Below are 22,568 nucleotides of genomic sequence, written 5' to 3'. Positions count from 1 at the left end.
TTTATTACGGGCGCAGTATCTATACTTAGTCTTTAAGCTCTATAGGGCTTTTCCTAATAAGTTTAAATAAAACGTCAAACTTATGACAAGGTCAGTTTGATTAATAGGCTAAAGAAACTCGAAAATGTGCAAAAGTGCTGAAGTGATATGTGCCTGACAGAGTCTTGTGCAAGATGACATTAAGGGAAGCCATCCATGGATGTCCGCCAATGCAGTGTACGTGTCCGGTCTGGGTATATGGAGTCCACTTTCAACTTAAAGGCCTGTTCTTTTGAAACTGACACAAATATTGGGAGAACACAGGAACAAATATAAATCCAGTCATGAAGCAGAAAAAGGCTGCAATTCTCATCGTTTCCTGCTAGTAGCAAGACGCTTGTGTGGGTGGCAATGAAGACCATTCATTGAACAAGCTGGATGTGTGTTGGAACATCTGTTGAAGGCAATGCCTCCAATGGGTAGGGCAGTAAGGGTAAATGATGGTGAGATAGGGGGAAAAGAGTCCACAACATGGTAATCGATCTTGAGAATCAAACTTGGAATAAATATATGTAAATTAGAACTGCTCACTTTACAGTGAATGCAAAAAAATTGTTTCCGCCATACTGGATACCTTTGCTTACACAGAAGCATACCCTTTTTGACCTATGCAAGTCTAAAAAAAATATTTCCTACCTAAGTAATGAATGAACTATACAAACAGGTGTTTTCTTCTTTATATTTCATGATAATAAACCTTAGTAGCCATTTAGTGATCTTAGGAGAGGGGAGATAAAGCAGGCTAAAGTCATACAGTTGGCAATCTTCTACTTGGCACATGAGGACAGAGGACCATTAGGCAGCCCTTTCAGTCAAGCACAGCTTGTCATTTCCTATTGCAAGAATGTAATTGTATATCTAGAAATCAAATTAAAGGGGTACGTTCAAACACACTGCTCAAGCCGGAATGAGTCCCACCATTTAAATAACACTGGAGTCTTTGAAAGAATATAAAATGAGTCGTAAACGGGCCACAATTTGAGTTGTTGATGCAGCAGGGTGCTAATCAACTCAGCTGAAACATGGCAGCCCCCTTCCCAGCATCAATAGAGGGACTCAGTCCTTGTCCTGATGGGTCACATTGGCATTCAAGGATAAAAGTGGCGTCTTTTGATTTATGCCCTTTAATTAGATGGCACACTTTGTGCCAGACGTCATTTTGAGTTAGACTCACCTGGCAGTGCAGTGTGTAAGGCAGGAAGCAAATCTGGAAATGGTGCCAGTCCATCGGCCACTTTCAGTCACTCATGTTGGGTAATTTAGAGTTGACTCTTAATGTCTCCTGCACAAGTTTTATTTTAAACATAATATAATGCACAGGATGCACACATTTAATGCATGTACTTCAGCGCTGGGATGCTGGTTCAGTTCAGGAAGTATTTTACCTCCTAAGTGGAAAGGCTCTGCGTGTGCACAAATTCTCTCAGGTCGTCTTTCTTTGGTTTCATTTTCCTAGTTTTGTGTCATATTAAGGGTTAGCCTATCACTCACTTTCTGGAGGTCCCATTGCAAGGCCCTGTCATATTTAATGTCTATACAAATGAAGTGTCTGCTGCTTGTTCCTGATGATACAGTGAAATTTCAAATAATCACTAAACTTCTGGCAGGCTTGACATTTACATGAGCGAGTCAAGAATGACAGGAATGTGTTACTCAGTGTAGATCCACCCCATAAAAACATACAGCACAAGTGAAACTACTGTTGGTATCTCTGTTTTGTGCGCATGTAACCCTTAACATGATTTTTTCCTTTGACTTTTACTCAGACATTGCAGACACAAAGCATTATAACCAACCCCCTAATGCTTCCATTTTGTAAATCTTCACCTTCTGTTACCGGGTTGTGAGTAATTCAAAACATTAGACATAAGTTTCAGAAACAAGCCAGGAATCCGTTTATGACAGAATGGCGGCTCATCAAGCACAGCTGCCCCGGTCTTCTGCCTAAAGTCGTCTGTCAGGTAAGCGTCCGCTAGTGAGTGAGCGCCTGCTCTGTACAGAGATAAAAACCCAGAAGTGAGCAGATGTGGGCTCCCTGAGAATGCAGGCACATCCTTACAAAAGGGAGAAAGGCAGGAACTAAGTCGTGGTGGTGGAGGAAAACTATAATGAAGGGCAAGAGGCAGATCATTGGAGGAGCAAGGACGCTCTCACACACTCACACCCACACACACATGCAGAGGCACATTTAGTCACCAGTTGTCCTAATTCATCTTAAAAAAGAAGGTCATCTTTTTTTTAATGACTTTTTTTATTGAGCGTCATCCCAGAGTGCCTTCTTAATCCTTAACAGTGTACAATCTTACTTATAAAGTTTACCATTACAAAGGCTCCAGCTTTGAATTGAAGAAATATGTCCAAAAAGTGACCTTGCAGTGTTGTCCAGAGTCCATTTCCACAGTCATTAGACTTCACGTTGGAAGAACATGCAGATCTACTGAGTAAGAAGCAAAACTGAGAAATTAACTTGGTTCCCCAAAATAGTGAGATGCCACTGCTAACCACTGCACCACCATGTCATCCAATGCATTAAGTTCTACAGCTTCAGGAGACCATGAACTACATAAACGTTTGGCTAGCAAAACTGAGTGTGGTTTATTGTGAGATGACATCAAGTGACACAGACCTGCAGACAGATTGCTTTGATCTCTTCATTTGCCAGCTAGTCTGTAGTGTACCCTGGTATAACCCTGATGTCTATGGATAAGCTTTACCTCTACCATACCTTGCCTCAGACAGACTCAGAGAACTAAACTTGCTTAGTCTCGAGCAGAGGAGGCTGCATAGGGACGTAATCATGGTCATCAAAATTCTCAAAGGCATTGATAATGGAGATCTGGCAGAATTCTTTTATCTTAATAGTGAATCATCTACTCAAGGACACCAGTGGAAATTAAGAAGTGCATTTAGGACTGAAGCCAGGAAGCCAATCTCTACTCAAACAGTTGTTGGAATCTGAAACAAACTACCGAGACACAGAGTTGAAGCAGAAACCTGATAAAGCTTTAAGAAGGTTCTGGATGAGATATTGGGACCGCTTAGATATCCACTAAATACATAAACTTGATGGGCTGGATGATCTGTTCTCATTTGTCAAAGTTCTTCTGTTCTTGCCTGGCCTTTTGGCTGTCTTGGAGCACCTTTTGTAAGTTAAAATGAAAATGAGGTGCTTTAGACTTCCTTCTATGCATTTGTTTCTCTAAAACCAACCAAGGCATTTTCTTGACAGATCATCACAGTGACCTCACAAGCGGAGCTGAGAAGTCTTCCTGCTTTCATCCTGTTTCCTTCTAAATTATGTTACAAACATAGATTTGGATATAGTAAATTAATAAATGAAAGCAGCAGGTGATAAGAAAATTGATTAGAAAGTAAATGTTGAGGCGACAGTCTTCAAAACTAGGCAAAATAACTGCAAAATGGAGTGTAATGTGAACAAGTGAAACATGCTATATTTAGGCAAAAGGAGAAATAATAAAGTATATGCAGACTACATTCACAGAAATTTAGAGTTCCTTCTCTGTGTGTGTGTGTGTGTGTGTGTGTGTGTGTGTGTGTGTGTGTGTGTGTGTGTGAGAGAGAGAGACCTGAGCTCTGTCCAGAGTTAGCTCCTGCTTTGACCCCAATGCTGCTAAAATTGGCTACAGCCTCCCACAGCACTGAGTGTCTTGTTATGGTGTGCTGTTTAGAGCTAACCCACTTTTGGAGAGCACTATAAACAAATATAAAAGTAAGTTGAATACAATGCAGTCTGTTTATACAAAATTAAAAAGGTCTCAGTGATGTTCAGAAGAAAACTCAGACACATTGCAGAGGGGAAACAGTAAAGGTTTTAGTCAGAATGTGGTCACATGTAAAGGACAGCAGAACACCTGCACCCAACCCAGTAAGCAAACAGGTGGTGAGGGGCTGATGGATGAGCCGTGAGTGACACTGGGATGGTGCCATACACTGGGAGCGGCACATCCAGCCAGGCTGAGCAAGGCCCCCTTAATCATTTCATACCTTCATAATTTTAATGCCTTATGAGAACTCCATCAAGCACCTTCTCAGCCTTCCTTCTTCCCATCTCTGTCCTGTGCTCCCAGATCCACCGCATTAACTGCTTTGTGCAAGCCGAGTGAGCTTTTAGGGGCTAAAGGTGCTCATTCATCACAAGTGTCTTGTGGCTCTGCAGAGCAGCTAGGCGCCCAGGGGTGTGTGGAGGGGGAGTTAGTTGGGGGTTATTTGAGTACAGCACACTGTCTTCAGTTTCATTTATCAATCTGTGACAGAGGCTGATAGACGACTCCTATGCACTCACTGTGGATAGATATGTTTTTGATTAGGGCTTTGAGGGATCTGTCCCAAACAAGCGTTGCCATGAACTCATCTGTTTGGTTACCAACACTAAGAGTCGGCTGCAGCCAGGTGTTGGAGTGTTTTTGTGTATCAACCACTGCCATGGCAACAGAGACCCGCATGGGCTTCCTGGAGCCTGTCTGAGTCGTGAAGCCATGTGGTCACAGCTTCATTTCCTGCATCCATGTGCCTTGAAATAATTAAGTTGTGTTTGGACCCTGGCTCCCAAAGACCCTGTTCCATCCCCAGAAGTGGATCATAATGTGCTCCTACAAGGTACCATAGCACTTCTTATAAAGTCAATGGGGGAGTGATCCCCGATAAATGTTTAAAAGACACGATAAACATGACAAAACAGCAGCTTCTAGAGCTAAGGGATAGAACAAGAGGTCATGGGGGTCTCAAGAGTCTAATACAGCTGATTCTGTTGTGCTCAGGGTCTCAAGTTTCTAAAACTTCAGTCTTGAGGGTATCTGAGCCTGCAGTCTGTAGTGCATTGTGTCTCTGGGTTCTAAAAAAAACTACAATCTTGAGGGTCTCAGGTTTAAAACTGCAGTCTTCAGGTTCTCAGATGTCTCAAACATTATCCATGGAGCTTAGCAGGTTTCACACTGCAGTCTGGTGTGCTTCACAGGCCTAAAATGGCCATTTTTAAATGTCATTTAAATTTTTAAAATGACATTGAAGAATCCATCTGACCAGACGGTACATGGGGTGTTGTGAGTTTAAAACCGCTGTCTTTAAACTCTTAAGGGACTGAAACTTCCTTCCTGGAGGTCTTTTTGGACTTGAATGAGAAGTCTAGTGTGTGTCTTTTTTAGTTATTTGCCACTCCCAAGAATAAACATTTCAAGGGTCTGAAACTGTAGAACTCAATCTTCAATTTTGGGAGTCCTGTAAGCATTTTGGGTATAGCATCGTAGTCCTTGGGGTGTCAGGTGTGTCAAACATCTGCAACTGCTATTCTTTTGGATACTTCAGCTCTGGTGGACAGAAACTGCATTCAGTGTAAGCATTGCCTAGCATTTCAAACTTCAGTGAGGTCTAGGACCGTGGTCTTCATGGGCTTCATGGGTGTACAAATATAGATACAGGGGTTTTCAGGAATTTTAGGTTACAATTGCTGAAGTCCTAAAAGTTTAAAACTGCAGTCTTGTGGCTTGCAGTGGTCAGACACTGCACCCCTGTAGCCTTAGGGGTCTGAAACTGCAGTCTTGGACATTTTTAAAATACTTGTGTCCAGTGTTTTCGTTCTCAAAGGGTCTCACTTGTCCAGAATGCAATACAAGTGTTTGCAGATGTTGTTCTGGGCTCACTGTGTCCTGAAAAGCAGACATTTGGATCTGGAGGCCGGAAGGATGCCCAAGGTCTCAAAAAGCAGTTATTTGATGCCTGGTAATGCGGTCTTTATTGTTACGGGCCTTGAATTTTCTAGGAGTGTCGAACAAACATCTAAAAAATTTCTACTCTCTGAAACTGCAGTTGCTGAATTACCCACGTGTCTGTAATTTTATTTTTGAGGTGCCATTAATCTTGTTAATCATTGATTAATTAATTAATTAATCATTAATGCTCATTTATCATTGTCAATAAGCTGATAGTGAAAGGCAGGAAACTTGGCAAAAGTTGATGTAGTTGAGCCAGGGAGCCCTGGAGCAGGGATGGTAGTGAACGTCCTTGAGCTTGTGAGCTGTAGGAAAAGCTGAGGTTGCTATGCATGAAATGCTAGAAGATACAGGAAGCAGTGGTCCGCGAGTGAGCTGGGCCGCCATAGGGGTATCGACGGGGACAGTCCAGGCTCATTCCAGATGTAACGTTTTAGCAATCAGAGCATTTTTACTGTCATCACATTATTGTGTCAGTACTGGGCATAGCATAGTGGTGCAGAGGTTGGTGTGTGCAGTTTCAGAGTGCTGGGAGTCCTGTCTGGGACATGGCCTGGGTGCAATCTGCACGTTCTCCACATGTATGGAATGCTTTTACTCCTGGCACTATTGGGTTTTTCTTCCAGAGATATTTGTGTTAGTGTAAACTGACCCAGTGTGAGTACGTGCTGTGGTGGACTGGCTTCCTGTCCATTGTTGGTTCCCAGCTCCCCCATGGCTCTTAACTTGATCAGTGCATTAAAACATGGATGCATTTAATATGGAGATTAAACCAGTACTCCATTATGCACAATGTGCATCCAGTTTAATAAAAAATACTTTATTTGGTTCAATAAGTTCCAGTTCCAGTTTGGCTATGATTTGATATCCAGGTAATAAAATAAATCATGAAGCAAAGAACAACATCACATTAGCAAAGGGGAAGGAGGGTGAAGAGAGAGAGAAAGAGAAAGAAAAAAGGAAGAGCAGCAGTAGAGCTAAACCAGAGCAGAGGAGTGGGGGTCTTCTGTGAGTCCTTAAAATGTGTCCAATCCTACCAGGCACCATTGAGAGAACGGAGTCCCTCAGAGCCCCTCAGGGTGTCAGAAAGGGTGCATCAGTGAGAGTTGTTTAGCTCACAGGCTAGGAGGAGCTCCTGAAAGAGGCAAGGAAGACCCTTGAGGGCACTAGCCGAGTTGTTTCATTTTACTTATACTGAAGATTTACAGTCTTAAATTTATGATGGACTCACCCAAAGCCTCTGACCCTTTTATACCTCTGGGGAGGGTTCCCTGCCACAACATATATATACAGTATAGATTTATATACATATATGCACGTGTTTCTAATGCATACATATATACGAACGCACACAGGCACGTCTAAACCTCCATAGGTGCCAGTGTGTGTGTGCTACCACAAAGTTGCATGTTTGGCAGGGAGTGCTCACTTCTCCTTTGCCTTCTCATCATACGTGCCGGCATTCTTGTAGGCCGATACATATCCCGTGTTTTCCACCAGGTCCTCTCGACCGCCTTTTCCTTTTCCTTTGCCACTCTCATCAAAGCGCTCCTTGTGCGACCCTGTGTACTTTGTGGTATCAGTCAGCCGGTTAACTGCTCCTGCCTTGGTCACTTTCTGTGAAAGAAAAAATAGAACATATTTTAGGGTAAGGGATAGTTGAATGAGACACATTTGAAATGTTCAAGTGCCCTGGGAGGCACTGGGGCAGCTGCATATTTTAATGTCTGAAAGCTGCTGTTAATCTTTAATCAAAAGAGCAAATCTATCTATCATATAGTGCCTTTCATATCTATCTATCTATCTCTCTATCTATCTATCTATCTATCTATCTATCTATCTATCTATCATATAGTGCCTTTCCTATCTATCTATCTATCTATCTATCTATCTATCTATCTATCTATCTATCTATCTATCTATCTATCTATCTATCATATAGTGCCTTTCCTATCTATCTATCTATCTATCTATCTATCTATCTATCTATCTATCTATCTATCATATAGTGCCTTTCATATCTATCTATCTATCTATCTATCTATCTATCTATCTATCTATCTATCTATCTATCTATCTATCTGTCTGTCTATCTATCTATCTATTTGTCTGTCTGTCTGTCAGGGCACACAAGCAGACTGTTAGTCACCAAGTGGAAGTCTACACTGTATGTACTGTAGATTATTTTATTAAATATAATAATTTATTTGAGCCATTCTGCCCTCCCCATCTGTCTTGTCCCCATCCTGAGGCGATTTAACGGTCACTCACAGTCACTCCAACATTTGCAGGCTCCTTCCCTTCTACCAGCTTGTATATGTCTTGAATTGCCTCCTCGTTGCTCTTTCCTTTGAACCTCTTTGGTGCCAGCTCCTCCAAGGCCTTCTGAAATTCGGCATATGTGATGACTCGGGCCGTCTTTGCTCTGTGGACAGCATAGTGAGGATGCTATGAGACTGGGTGAGTCATTAGTGATGATTCATTATGCAGCTCAAGAAACAGTGGGGCACTGATGTTAACAGTTGGAGACTACCTTATAGCAGTTCTTGTGCTGAAGGAGCCTATAGGAACCCTACCCTGAATCGAATTCTCTGGTCTATCAAGAAGATTATTATAAAGGAAAGAGACTGATTTGTTTTTTATTAAATGGATTATGAAACCTGGTAATTCAGGATTAATTTGTCAAATCTTGGGAGGCTTATTGCACTGGCATGCACCGCGACTGGCTTTATGGAGAAGGCTGCACTGTCTTGTTTACTTCAGTGACATTTTAGCAAAAAAAGGAGCTAATTGTTAGTCATTATGAAGAAGATTACAGGGCTCAGAGGAAACTTACTTCACTTTGGAGAAGACAATGTCTACGTCAGTGCTGGTCACAGATTTGCCATCAATAATTCTGCAGTCTTTGCACAGCTTGGCCCAGTTTTTACCATTCATCTCTTTGCCAGTTGCTTTTGTGTCACCATGGATGGCAAACTTCTTAAAGGCTTCCTGCAGTTCGGACATGTCTGTGCTTTGTGCCATCTTGAGCAACACTAAAGAAAAATAAATAGAAGGGACAATTGGAATTCAGGCCTGCAATGAAGTGTGCAAAAGAAGAGCCCTGAAAGTTAGCGACTTCTGTAAAATTTCTGTTAGTGTAAGTCATCCTCAACTTAAAATAAGACTAAAACTAACGAGGGTAATCCCAAATAAACCCAACTTAGAAAGTACCAGCTAGCCAGCATAGGTCAGTACAAAGGCCACCAAGTGATGAGTCCTCTGGGCACTCCAGTCTGCTGAGGTGTTTCTGTGGCCAGACTTAGCTACCTCTGCTTCCAAGTGAGGAATTAGAAAAGACAGTGACAGAGTGTGGCCTGCTGGCATGGAGGGTAGCACTGGTGCCTCATCCCTTCAGGAGGACATGTCTGAACCTTGGAAAAAGCCACTGTCTCTGTGGAGTTTGTATGGCTGTTTCTCCAAGTGTGTTAAGCATAGACTGGACTTTTGGTTCATGTCCAACCCAGGGGACATATGACATGCGAAGTCATTGATGCTTTTCCAAGTGTCTGATTTATATTTTATTAATATCCAATTTTTAAGGCAATAACAGAATAATGCTGGTTGAGTCTCTGAGGACAGAATGGTGTCCCTTTGACAACACATAAATGAAACAGAGTGGACACACACACTTGATGTTTGTTTAACGCCCTTACAATGAGCCATCAAAGCACATTGAAAATTAAGAAAAACCTTTCGGCCAAATGATATGAAGGAAGCTAAAGCTACAGTATGTATTTATTTATTAAACAGCACACTTTACAAAGAGGCATAACACAGGTGAAAATTCAAAGTATAGAAAAACAAAAAAAAAACCAAATAATTAAAATCCTGCTGCCCACTTGGGCCCTTTTAATTACAAAATATCTTTATTTGAGGTTGGGTGGCTTGTCCACTTACCAGATTCTTGAGGACCACACCAAAACGTTTCCTTTCATATCTGATCTTGCTGTCTTATGTCACCCCAGCCTTTCTTCCTTCCTCCAGTAAGCCTTCACTCCGAAAGTCACTTTTGCGCCAAGCCACAGAATAACTTTCAGAGAAAAGATGGCCTTCCTGGGCTACAGGGTTTCCAGAGTCAAGCTTTCCCTACCAGCCCTTGATGTTCTTGCAGCACTAACTGACGTGTAGCCCTTAAAATGCTAGGTCTCTATTACAGCCCCCCAGCTGCCTGTTCTCTTAAACTGGTAATATGTTCCCACTCCTAGAATCTGTAGGCCAAATGCTTTCCTCTAGTCACTAGAGTCTAGTGGGTGGTCTCAAGAATACTGGCCTTGGTCTTTAAATATGCAGCCGGATCTCAGACACCAACTCCTCTAACGTTCCACATCTTACTCCAGAAAATGTCCATTGCTCCTACACTATCTGCCTTGTATAAACTGAAAAACTAAATCTCAGGCTGGCTAACTGCCAACATTGGCACCTTTGATACGGAACTGAACTTAAAATTCTTGACAAAGTGAAACTTCAGGCTTATGAGGTAAAAGAAGCTGTGTAAGTTTGGAGCTTTATTCACTACCAAGCAATGGGTCAGTGATTTCACTTCAATTCCTTCAATAGACTTGTTTTTTTGTTTCTGCTACTTTCTCTTCATCTTAAATTGCCTTCTGTGGTGAAGCTCATCCCACTGCTGACACCAATATAATAAGTTTTTGTAGCTGCAGGTTGTCCCCTTGTAAGATAAGCAATTATTACCATCCATACTCCAACCATTCTGTGGCTCACAAAAGCCTGCTGGGATAAAAAGTACCCCACGACTCAAAGGGCTCTCCCTGTCCAATACAGTGGTAGTAGTTTTTTATCATGTCCCTCTTTGTCGAAAGTCGCTCTTTTCTGTTTCTAGAATTAGTATTAGGGAATTCAATGTATAGTTAAAGGCAACAACTTCCTTCAAATTTATGTTAGAATTATGAGATTTATGAAGTAAATTCTTCTGCTAATATAGATATACGCATTTTTAATCATTTAAATTAAAGTCTTTTTGCTTTTCCTAAGATGATCAGTGATATCTGATCAAATCCACAACAATAATGATATGTGTGTTTGGCATTCAGGTATTCAAGCAGAGAGTCGTAGATCAAGTACATCAAATAACTTATCAGGAAGTTGAGTTGATACTTTGACGGCCTATAAATGACAACACACACTAACAATCATTCTGTGAATAGGAATTGATAAGTTACTGCGTCTTGAGCGGAATGAATAGTGTGTTCTCATTTAACTCTTCTCCTTGTGTTCTTGTGTATTTTGTGAACTCAATGCATCTAATATGTGCATTTTTACCCAAAGATTTGGTGTGCCAAAGGTAGACACTGCATCTGCCTTCCAACTGTGTTGTCTTTATAACTGGGGACAAGGACAAAAACGGGTCAGTCTTCTTATTGGAAGCATAGACCTTTAGCTCTTAGTGTGTGTTTGTTTGCACATACATTATGGGTGAGAAACAAACCTGGTGGATTTTTCTAAAGTGATTTTGAAGACAAGGATATGAAGTGGCCTCTTCACTGGGCACAGACTAGACTGGTATGCGGACTTTCTGGCAGGTTCATGTTTCAGAATGGAGGAGATGGCCTGAATGTCATGCTGTCATACAATACGCCTTTGTGTGCATGCCATTTGCCCAAGATGCTCAAGTGCGGATGAATGATATTTTCCGACATACACATAACAGTAGGAGTCTGACATGGAGTATGTCAACTTCTAAGGCGGCTAAGTATAAAGCCATTATATATATGATTTGGGATCATGGCTCAAAAATTCTTCAAGTATAAAAGCACAATGCATATCGATTTCATATTTAAAAAACTGTGTTTTTTTTCAATGTGAACTTTACAATGCAGTCACATTTGCAGAGAAAGTGTTGCGGACTGGGCTTGTGAAGATGTCAGCATCATGGACAGGACTTGGATAGTGGAGATCCTGAGTTTTCAGGTTAAGGGCTTTGCTCAAGGGCCCAACAGAGTAGGATCCCTCCTGGTAATAATGGCAATTGAAACGGCAACCACAGAGCCACCACTCCACCATACATCTGGGTATATTAATATTTCGGTGGGCACTCTATAGTTATAGTTTCTGTTGCTTAGTTAATGGGAGATGAATATCTATCCTAGAAGCTCAAAATAGGACAACACCTACCTTAAGCTTAAGCCCTGCACTCTAACTTTATGGATGTTAACGTCACACATTCTCCTCGTTTCTATGTTTCTCCTCTGGGTTTTCTTCCCATCATCCCAAGGATATGCATTTTAAATTGTTCAGGTATGAGTGATCATGGATATGTGCATGAGTGCACCCTCTCGTGAATGCAGTTGCTGGGACAGGCTGTGATTTCCATCAATACTGTCTTGGCGTAAAAGGGTTTGGAAAATTAACAAAAGAATTAGTGAGCCGGTCAGGTTTCATATTACTGCTGGTGTCCCCTTCAGGATCTCCTCTCTTCTAGCAGCCTCCAAAGAAAAACTGAAATACAATCAGCTGATCTCCTCCTCCTGCCATCACGCTAGCATCATTGCATCTCTCAGTGACCTGAATCTGTGTTTTGGGATAAATTGATGCTCCTCATCAGGCCAAACTTCACTGAGCCCTGAGGAGATGTTAGTGTGCTGTTCACTCTTGGCTTACATGGATGATTTATGATCACACACTTCATATCTTTGTTAAAAAAACTGACTGTGAGCAAAGTCACCGAGGATCCTGTGGCCCACGACAATCTTTTCTGAGAAAGGATTGTGCCTCTGAATGCACTGACTGAGCTCACTGACATGACTATTCATGCTTCAGAGATTTGAAGAGAAACAAATGTTAAAAACATCAAATTCCCACAAAAAATATACATTTAATAACGACAGTTCACATTGCAAATATGTACCTGATTCAGACTACAGGATCACAATGCATCACAAGTGTTTACGTATATTTAATTTTTTCCCCCAGTTGTACAATGAAATGCTAAATGAATTGCTTGGGGTTTATGCTGTAAGTTGGATGTGGGTATCGAAGTGGCAGCCTTGTGCTTTTAAGTCCAGTGCCCTGGCCCGTGTCTGCTACACACTCACACACACACACACACACACACGGTAGCTGCAGCGGTTACAAGGCACTCACCTGTTTTCATACCATTTCTGTTTCTTTGAAGAACTGCAATGAGATGGACAGAAACCAGCAGGGTAAAGTGGGAAGGCCCGCTCTCTTTTCTCATTTTCCTTTGCCACTTTGGGGCTTGTGCAGCACCAGACACATGAGCCCTGCTGTGGTAATGTTTAATGAGGATAAGCAGGAAATTTTGGGATTACACTTCTAGATGGATTTATTATTGTGGAGAGGATATATTGCTCATCAGGAGAGCTATTAAAGAAAACATATGAAAGTGAGTCTCGTTCAAACATACTGTATGGGCACAAGCCGTGCTTGAGGTTTTATATGAAGACGGACTTGAGGTCTCTTTGACCTTCTGGGTCTGTGAGTCTTCTGTGGCCCCGCTAGGCCGTCTTCTATGGTGGTGCAGAGATGTGATGCGGTGACTTTCATGTCCATGCATCACACTTACCAAGGAAACTACATTTCATCTCCACAATCAAACTATGGAAGGTTTTACTTGATTTGGTCAGCTAAGTTTAGTACTGATTTGGGCTGCTTTTGTTTTCTACTTTCATGAGGGCAGCCATTGACCAAAAGTCATATTTGATGGCAAAGATGCATTAAGCTATAAAAAGCAGCCTGAAATGAAAAGCGACATTGAATCTGCCTGTTGGATGCGTACGCCCTGCGGTCCTTTACTTTTGTAAACTGGGGGCCATTTTAATCTCTCTCTGAGTTTTATGTCCCTGCATTCTGTCACCTCCAAAAGGGGAGGATTACTTTCAAAGAATTGCCTTCTCAGAAAGTTGGCATAGCCTGATACCACAGCCAGACACGGTGTAATATCCACTTGTCCATCGGGTGTAAGGCAGAAACCCACCCTGGATGGACTGCCAGTGCTACAAGGTCACAAAATATTTTGTTTTCCTCAAGCTGAAGGAAGAAATATCGGAAATCTGTTACCTCAAATGTTCAAGTCATCATTTTATCACACATTAAGTTTTACAATTTGTCTTTGCACTCTAAATTTAGCTGGTGAAATATGCTTTAGTGACACAAATTTAAAGAATGACTAGATGGCTGGCTTGTGTCCATTTTGTGTAAAGGGATGGACTGGCTTATCGTATTAAGTTAAGAAGTGACTAAGCTAACCAGGGTTTAAATGAGGTGCCTTAAAGCAGTGCTCCGCAACCTTTTCTCACCTACGACACACCAAAGTTCTTCCTAGAATTTCCGCGGCACGTCAAAACCTATAATATTTAGCTGTTGCGTAGCTTTTTGGGAGGTCCGCTCCGAGCGCCAGCTATTTAGGGGCGTCCAAACTACTGCAGTTTCCTTTTTTTTGTTCCTTGAGGAGGCGCAAAAAAAATTTCTTTCAGCTTTGGGGCGTCAAATTTTTCACCGCCCCGGGCAACATGATCTCCAGCTACCCCACTGATATATAGATATTAATTTAATACACAAATTTTACAATAAATTTTCATTTTTTATTATAAGTATACATTTATTATAAGTATACATACATAAAAACTATACTATATTTACTTTTATGCAATCTTAATAATTATTATAACATAATGACTGATTAATGTGATACCTGCGCTTGTTTCAATGAACACAAAAGTTTTATATTCGGCTCAATATTTGTCAGCGCAACCCGAAGTTCTTGGTCAAGATCTTTTAAGCATGACCGCTTATCATTTTTAATTAACACAAGAGTTGTTTGTCTTTTTTTGGCGTAACTGGGATGGTTTGAATTTAGATGGCGATTTAGTTTACTGTGTGCCATTGCCCCGTTTGATAGCTGATCGCCGCAAATGATGCATTGTGGCTTTGGAGCCGTTTCGTCACCACACCACGAGAATCCATATCGAATGTAGTCTTCGTTGTACTTCCTTTTCACAATCTTCTTTGTTTTTTTTTGCAACACTTGTGCTGGGTTCTTCATCATCTGTACGTGAAGACGAATCTTTTCCACGTAAATATTTATCCATATTTAAAGGGGTATAAAACTAAATATGAATCACACGAAGAACGTTAACCATACACAATTCAGCAACACAACTAATAGTAATGAATGATAACTACTGTCGCAAGACGAGTGAATGCGACGTAGCACGACTAATACGTCAGCTTGAATTGAATCTAGGTGAGGGCACGGAGCGCTCTGCCTATCAAAGCATACTACGGAGTTGTCTGGCGACTACGTAGGGCCTACGTCGTAGGCGACAGGCGATGGGATTTATTATTTCAGAGAAATGACACATAAAATTATTAAACCTTTAAAAGGCCATTTACGCGAATATTTCATTGCACGTATTCTCGTTATTGTGTTTCTAAGGAGGACCGTTGAAATATTATTTAGTTAGAAAATTGTCTTATTTGACCGCGTCACACCTGTATCGGCTCAAGGCACACCAGTGTGCCGTGGCACACCGGTTGCGGAGCACTGCCTTAAAGCACCAGACTTTTAGGTGAAATGTCAGCTAAAGCACCGTCTGTGTGGAATTCATCCATCCTCCCCTGTCCACAAATAGAAAGCTCTGATTGCATTCTTCTCCCACAAGTTGGGTTTATTGCTTTGCAAATGACCCACCGCAGTGGACTATTGCCATTTCATTCATTGCAGCACAGGTTTTGGTTCCTCCTGACACAAAAATTGGGTTCAGCAAATGGATGCATGGATCAGTTCAGAAAATTAAGTACGAGTTAAGGAGAACCTCGCCCAAGTGGCACAATATGTCCGCAGTCTTAAAGACGAATCTCCAGTGGGGACAGCAGGACTGTAAAACTTTGTGATTGGCTTCTAAACATCTTCAGCAGCACAAAAGGAAGAACCCCAAGAAAGCAGTCAGGACTTAAAGTCTCACTTGATTAGCCCGGCACACGTGGTGAGAGGGGCGGACCTCCCCACCCCCTTGGCAGGTGTAGTCGCATTTCTTTCATCGTCAGCCGCTTGCACGGGTGGGACGTTTACTGTCTTTAAACATATGGCATAATTTGTTTGAAAACAATATATATATATATATATATATATATATATATATATATATATACTGTATGTATATATATATATATATATATATATATATATATATATATATATATATATATATATATATATATGGTTCTGCGGTGGGTTGGCACCCTGCCCGGGATTGGTTCCTGCCTTGTGCCCTGTGTTGGCTGGGATTGGCTCCAGCAGACCCCCGTGACCTTGTGTTCGGATTCAGCGGGTTGGAAAATGGATGGATGGATGGATATATATGGTTGAAATAGTTTACTGTCAAATAATGCAAAGAGTACACGACACGTGTTTCGCCCTAATTCTGGGCTCATCAGGCGTACACACTCACTGCACTCCCTTACGGGAATTGAACCTCGGATATATATATATTGCAATTGTGTAAAATATATATAGTGCAATAGTTTAATATGCACGTGGTTGGTTTTGAATCTCAAATGAATTTACATAAATCTGTCATTTTATTCGGTTTACTTAGTAACAGGGTTCGGGGTTGGATCTTTTGAAAAAGAGGGAGTGTGAGCCCACAGACACATGAAAATCCAGCGTGTGATTTCGAGAATGATTTTATTTAGCATTTTGTACATTCTTGTGCAAGGCCATTAAATTAGCGAGGGGGAAACAAGGAGCAGTTCAGCATAAGAGGACTGCTGTGACCGGGATAGCCGGAATGTCGTGGGACAGCCAAACACACCAGGACAGCCTGGTGAGGATTGGAGGAAAGCTTTCTATCTATCTATCTATCTATCTATCTATCTATCTATCTATCTATCTATCTATCTATCTATCTATCTATCTATCTATCTATCTATCGTTACGCACAGAATACTTGAAGTGGATGTTTTGTGCAAATCGAATTAAACTGGATTAGAACAGTGGTAGTGGGAATGTGGATGTTAGGACTATACAGCTGCACTGGTGTGCTACAGGGAAAGAGTGGCGCGGTGGCATTACCATTTGTGTCGTTAAAAATCAAAATAAGAATAAAGAGAATAGACGTTGGTTTATTTTGTATCGTTGTTTATTTATTTTTGGCACAAGTCCGTGGCTTTAGCTGTCAGTCGGAAAGACTCTTGCCATGCTTTCTCTGCAGTTTGTGATGCAATAATACATTTACAGGAATCTCAATAAATGTGTGCCAATCGTCCATTGTAATACGTTTTATTAACTTTCAGAAAATTAAACTGCAGTGCGTTTCTTTCTTATAGCTTGTTCATACCAGGCAGGTGCATTAGCATTAGAAGTCATGCGCCGTTTACGTTTCTCTCAGTGATGTATAATTTACAGATTTTTAAGGCGGACTTAAAGTTCCTTTAATTGGATAAAATGATTTGTTTAAGCCTGGCGTAACTCCTGAATCTGAGTCCATTCATCTTTATTTTCAATAGTGCCTTTTCTTGCAGAGGTAGTGGGGATGGAGTTACTTGTAACATTCAGTTGAGTGCTTTTGATGGAAAGATGACTTCGGTATCAGTATGGTGGCGTAGGGCAACAAAACAAATACGATTGTGAGTCTGGAAAAATGAGCATTTTTCCTAGTTAGCTCATGCAGGGGGACATATAAAATCAGGCCATTGAGCAGAAGACAATAAAGTTATTGCTCCAAAAGTATATCAGGCCACATCTTAGTGAAGTAATCTTCGTTACGTGGCGCTCTTCGTTGTGTCATCACGATTTCAAAGCAATATGGTAAAATGTAAGAATGAAAAAAGTAGTGATTAAAAATAGAATCATTCCATATGTCAGAATGTTTTTCACCCAAACAAGGATATGATTAAATATTTTATAGTGCCTTTCACAGTGGCACCAGACTGCGACTGTATATGAAAGGAGAGTGTGGAATAGTCATGAACCCGAACACGATATCAATAATAATTATTATCAATAATAATCTTCATTTTATTAATCTTTATTTTGCATAATGCCTTTCAAAGTGGAAGCACGGCTGCAAAAAATATCCGGGATGTGAGTGAAGTAAAGTTGTTGATCCAAACCAGATGTACAACAGTTGTAGCTCATCCTGTTTGTATCGTATAAGGGAATGTATGGCGATGTTTCCAGGGAAACGGTTAGCAACTTGCATTATAAATATGACAAAAAAACACACAACAACTTACATCATGAAACGAACGAACTATAAAGGGATTGTTTTGTGTTTGTAACTATTAAAGCGCCACCTGCAGGTGAAAAGCCGTACTATTATTGCATTGCTGCCCTTTATAAATACATTTGTTCATGTGTTTATCCTCATGTATTTAATACTTCTGAAATAGATATTTTAAGAACTAATTAATATACAGCTTTTTATAATACGACAGAAAATGTATTGTATTTTAGCAAAGCAGCAGACCATAATACTTGGACATATATTCGCAAACCCTTTTGGCAGCCGAGAGTACATTACGAGATGTATGTAAACGTTTGTGTGGCTGATTGCAAATGGGACGCTCCAATATCCGTGGAGTATCCCGTGTTTATTTAACAATGTCTACCCACCACTCTGCTCGTATTTACTCAAAGTAAATACATTAAAAAATAACATCACTCCCATAGCCTACGCATGGGGTCTCCAACTGCGGTCCTGGAGGGCTGTAGTGGCAGCAGGTTTTCATTGAAACCATTTTCTTAATTAGCGGACAGTTTTTACTGTTGATGAACTCGTTTGCCTTAATTTTAATTGACTTGCTATTTAAAACCTCTCAGTTGTTTCGTTTTCCTTGAATTAGCAGTCAAACAATAATGAGATACAAAACGAGCCAACACTTGACCACCTAACCTGTGTCCATCGTACAGAAAGGCGGAGGTCTCGGTGATGCTGATCTGCTCAGGTCCGCAAAACATTTTGACGGTGAACTTAGGAAAAAAGAAAAACAACAGGGTTGGAAATGTCTAGTCTGGCAGAATGAGAGCACCAGCAAGCGTGGAATTAAATAACGGGTTTAATGAACAACTAGAACCGGCATCTGCTGAAGAAACAGGTTGGAGTGAAGATGTTTGGAGTTTAAAGTCCCGATTTATTCTGTTGGTTCACTTCACATCTCATTTCTGTTTGGGTGCTGTTTAAGGAAAAAAAATGAAGCAATTCCGAGGACTGAACCTTATAAAAACAAGACAATTAAAATGAAGGCAAAATAGTTAATTAGCAGCAAAAACTGGTAACTGATTTAAGAAAAGGGTTAGAATGAAAACCTGCTGTAGCGCTCCACGACCTCAGTTGAAGACCCCTGGCCTAACATCCTTCCTGTAACGTTGATTTGAACAGAGAGAAAGCACAACAGGATGATGTAAAGGGGCACAGACACGATGTGCACAGAATGCCGAACTGCACCTGTGGCCGAAGGAAGAAGACCCCGGAGGCGGTAGCCCGAGGCTCTCTATTCTAAAGGTATTTATTTATATATAGCAAGGTTTGGTGGCCTTAAAAGCTTCATAGAGCACAAGTGCAATTTAAATCCCCCATCTTCGATTTCTGCTCCTAAAGCCCAGGTAGACCGACACGACGTGCACCTCCGGGAGACGCTGCATACTTTTTACAGCAGATTCATATCTGTCCGATCTAATGAGCGCATTTCCAGTACACTCGAGTCGGGGGTCGGACGGGGACCACCGGGCACCCTGTGAACGCGCGTCTGCCGCTTTATGCGTTCGAGCACCGCCACTGTCTGCGAAGATCTGCTGACTTGTGCGCCCTCCTCTGCTTCCTGCATTGCGACTTGAAACTGCACCGTCGTCGGGCTCTCTCGGCGTACTTGCAATCGCAGATACTAACATTTCTAGACAGTGATTATTGTTATTATTATCGCTGCACATTCCGTTTTAATCTGCATTTAAACAGCACACGGTGACCGACAGCTATCATTTAAAAGATGGACACAATCGAGGGTCACACGCACAACATCGCACCAAAGAGGGAAGGGAATTTACGGGTAGCCCATCTCGGTGCAGGTCGGCAGACGTCGGATGAGTGGGAGCAAGACGGGTACGAAGAAGCCACGAAGGGACGAGGGGTACAGTCGCATCGGCAGAATACTGAAGCAGGTCTGGAGGGGAGTCTCCCGGGATGCGATCCGGTTTGGTGGCAGCTCATTCAGCCATGTGTCCAATCCGAAGGAGCATCCTGCCGCTCGCTTCCACCCCGAAATTAGTTTGCTGTTCGTTGATTATCACACGCGCTACCTCATTGTTTGTAACGTAAGTGTCGGCTTTGCGCAGCATGGCAGCCTCTATCGAGGGGGTGTTTTGCACATAAATCAGTATAATTAAAGAAAAAGAGCAAATGATCTACAAGTACATTTTAAGGCATTTGCTCGTCTGTTCATCCCGAAGAGCAGAACAACTCCAGTGGTGCAAGTAAAATAAATAAATGAATTTAAAAAGTGCCTGGTCAAGAAGAACACGTTTAACAGCACAAGCCGACATAAACCCCCGACACACACACACACACACGCCTGGCGTGCTTAACATCAGACACCCGTTTAAATGAACGAACACACTTCTTCAAATGCTTTATCAGTATCTGTGGAGAGTTATACGCAGAAAATGACTCTTTTAAATTTCCAGTACAAAAAAGACGGTAAAGTCTGCGCAGTCACAAACACACGTTTACAAGAGTCGCATGGGGTGGAGCTGACTGCTAAAGAATGGTGGCAAATAAATCACACGGGAGAATTTTAAATAGAGACATGGCTACTACATATGGGATGCCGGTCAAAACTGAAATAAACCTTATTTAGCTTATACTCTGTTTATTTACTTGCTAACATATCCACCCATTCAAGTATTTATTTATTCAAAGAACTTCTGTAAAAAGGCAAATTTTCCCATGGGGACAAATATCATTCTACTTTTACACAGATATTGTAGTGTGGTGGTGTTTTTTAATAATACAACAGTAAGAATCTAAATCTAATTTCTACATTAGATTTACATTGTTGTATTATTCAGATGTTATAAACCATCCATTCATTTTCAAAGAGAAAATGCAAAGTATGTATAATATAGTAACTGTTTCAATTAATACTTTAAAATATTTTTACTGCTTGTATTTGTAAATATATAAGATTATAAAGTGCAGAACCAATATGCATATAAAACTAATATATATATATATATATATATATAAAATGTAAAATGAAAGAGCAAGTGCACAATTAAACTCAAAACTACCACGAAATGGCGCGTCCTTTGCCATCCTGTATCACCCTGGCCGTATTCTTTAACCAATGCCATACACGGGTGGCACTAACAAGTGTGTGCCCAGCACCCTCGCCAGCGTGGCCCTTTGCTCGGTGCTGTTGGGCCAAACAACTCCATTCAGTCATATTGTTGTGTGCCTGGTGAGCGGATAATATATCCATTTCTTCGTCTTCTTCCAAAGCTGTTCCCCCTTTCATGTGGGGTCTCTAAATGAATTTATTTATTTTGACAGTCAGATACAGTCTAAGCGGCTAATCTTGTTTTGCTTGTAAGTTTATTTTAAAAAGTTCCACTAAGCACTCATCTGTAGGGAGCAGGATGGCTTCCCAGCTGTAATTACTCGATAAAGTTACGCCTGACTGAACACCTTGAAATGCATCTCTTGTGTGAAATAAAAACATACACCATACTTACAGGCAGAGGCAGGCAGCGAGACACCTCGCAGTCCCTTCAGTCATATTTAAGCTGCTGTTATTACTGTGCCTGCTGTTGTGACTGTCTAGCATGTCTTGAAGCAGGTCCTCCTGCTGGTTTCGGCTGAGTGCTCCATGACCACGGAGAGCACAGCACTTACCAAAAGCGAGAGGTGTAGAAGTCCTATTAACTATCTCAGGTCCAAGTTCTAATGCATGTACTTAGTGACTGGTCATTATTTCGGATAGACACAGCAGTGACAGTGTGTATGGTTGTAGGATACACATAAAAAATTAAAAAAGAAGAAAAAGAAAAAGAAGAAGACGATAAAGGCAACGCATGCTGACGGAGGCACTGTGCTCGCTCCTACCTCTTTGCACCGCAGCGCACAAGCCCTCTCGAGTCGGCTCCCTGGGTCCTCCTATAATGAAATGCTCCTTTAAAGGCTGAAGGGCTGTTATCCTCTGTTTATTTCTGTATCCATAGAGACATCCTGTTTAACATCAAGGGAGTGCAATAAAAAAAATGTTTCACTACGACTGAATGACCAAGGTCACTGGTGTGCAGCATGGCAGCGGCTTCTTAGGGGAGGAAGAGCGCTGCCACCAGGGCACCAATGCTGGTATTGGGGTGGCCGCAGTGGGGTGCAAGGGGGCAGCGCTGCAGCTCACGTTAAATGGATTTGCTTCGGGTTGCTCTACTGCTGCAGATATCCTTGGAGCACATAATCCTCTTCCTGGCAAAACATCTCAGAAATGTGTGTGTGTGTCAAAAAAAAACAAAAAAAAACCGAGGGGTTGCTATGGGATGGCAAAGCAAATTTCAGTCCTGTTCCCAGGTTTTCACATTCTGACACTGTGGCAGCTGGGCTGAGGCACATTGCATCATTAGTTTTTCATCTTTGTTTATTCATCTGCTGAATCAATAGAAGCTTTCAGGCTGCACACATTCTGAAAAGCGTCCCACTTGGACCCACAAAACGTAGGGGTGGGGATGCGTGTGTTATCAGATTTCTGTTGTTAAGAGCTTAGCACATTTCTCAAGTTTGAGGG

At 41.5% G+C, this 22,568-nt stretch overlaps 1 protein-coding gene across 2 annotated transcripts; it reads right to left on the bottom strand.

Annotated features, from left to right (window-relative positions):
* Nucleotides 1-6,564: 6,564 nt before the first annotated feature.
* On the bottom strand, nucleotides 6,565-22,220 carry tppp3 (tubulin polymerization-promoting protein family member 3). Of its 2 annotated transcripts, none has more exons than XM_028809345.2 (4): nucleotides 21,887-22,220; nucleotides 8,602-8,800; nucleotides 8,037-8,190; nucleotides 6,565-7,382 (listed from the first exon to the last, which is right to left on the bottom strand). In XM_028809345.2, exons 2-4 carry the CDS (start codon nucleotides 8,787-8,789, stop codon nucleotides 7,191-7,193), a joined length of 534 nt encoding a protein of 177 aa, XP_028665178.1. In that variant the 5' UTR covers nucleotides 8,790-8,800; nucleotides 21,887-22,220; the 3' UTR covers nucleotides 6,565-7,190. The 2 variants fall into 2 exon arrangements, with proteins under 2 accessions (XP_028665178.1, XP_028665179.1); XM_028809346.2 differs by lacking the exon at nucleotides 21,887-22,220 and adding an exon at nucleotides 21,517-21,619.
* Between the last annotated feature and the right edge of the window lie 348 nt (nucleotides 22,221-22,568).

The sequence above is a fragment of the Erpetoichthys calabaricus genome, chromosome 9, assembly GCF_900747795.2.
Source record: "Erpetoichthys calabaricus chromosome 9, fErpCal1.3, whole genome shotgun sequence".
In the NCBI taxonomy this organism is placed as follows: Eukaryota; Metazoa; Chordata; class Cladistia; order Polypteriformes; family Polypteridae; genus Erpetoichthys; species Erpetoichthys calabaricus.
Note: the sequence above shows the minus strand (reverse complement) of the source record. Positions and strands in the feature narration are given on the sequence as shown.

What these genes read in the sequence shown, in the direction of transcription:
- tppp3 (XM_028809345.2), bottom strand. Translation starts at nt 8,789, where the DNA reads ATGGCACAAAGCACAGACATGTCCGAACTGCAGGAAGCCTTTAAGAAG. An exon ending in ATTGTCTTCTCCAAAGTGAA is followed by an intron (nt 8,191 to 8,601) that starts GTAAGTTTCCTC and finishes TGCTGTCCACAG; the next exon opens with AGCAAAGACGGCCCGAGTCA. An exon ending in CTGCAAATGTTGGAGTGACT is followed by an intron (nt 7,383 to 8,036) that starts GTGAGTGACCGT and finishes TTTCTTTCACAG; the next exon opens with AAAGTGACCAAGGCAGGAGC.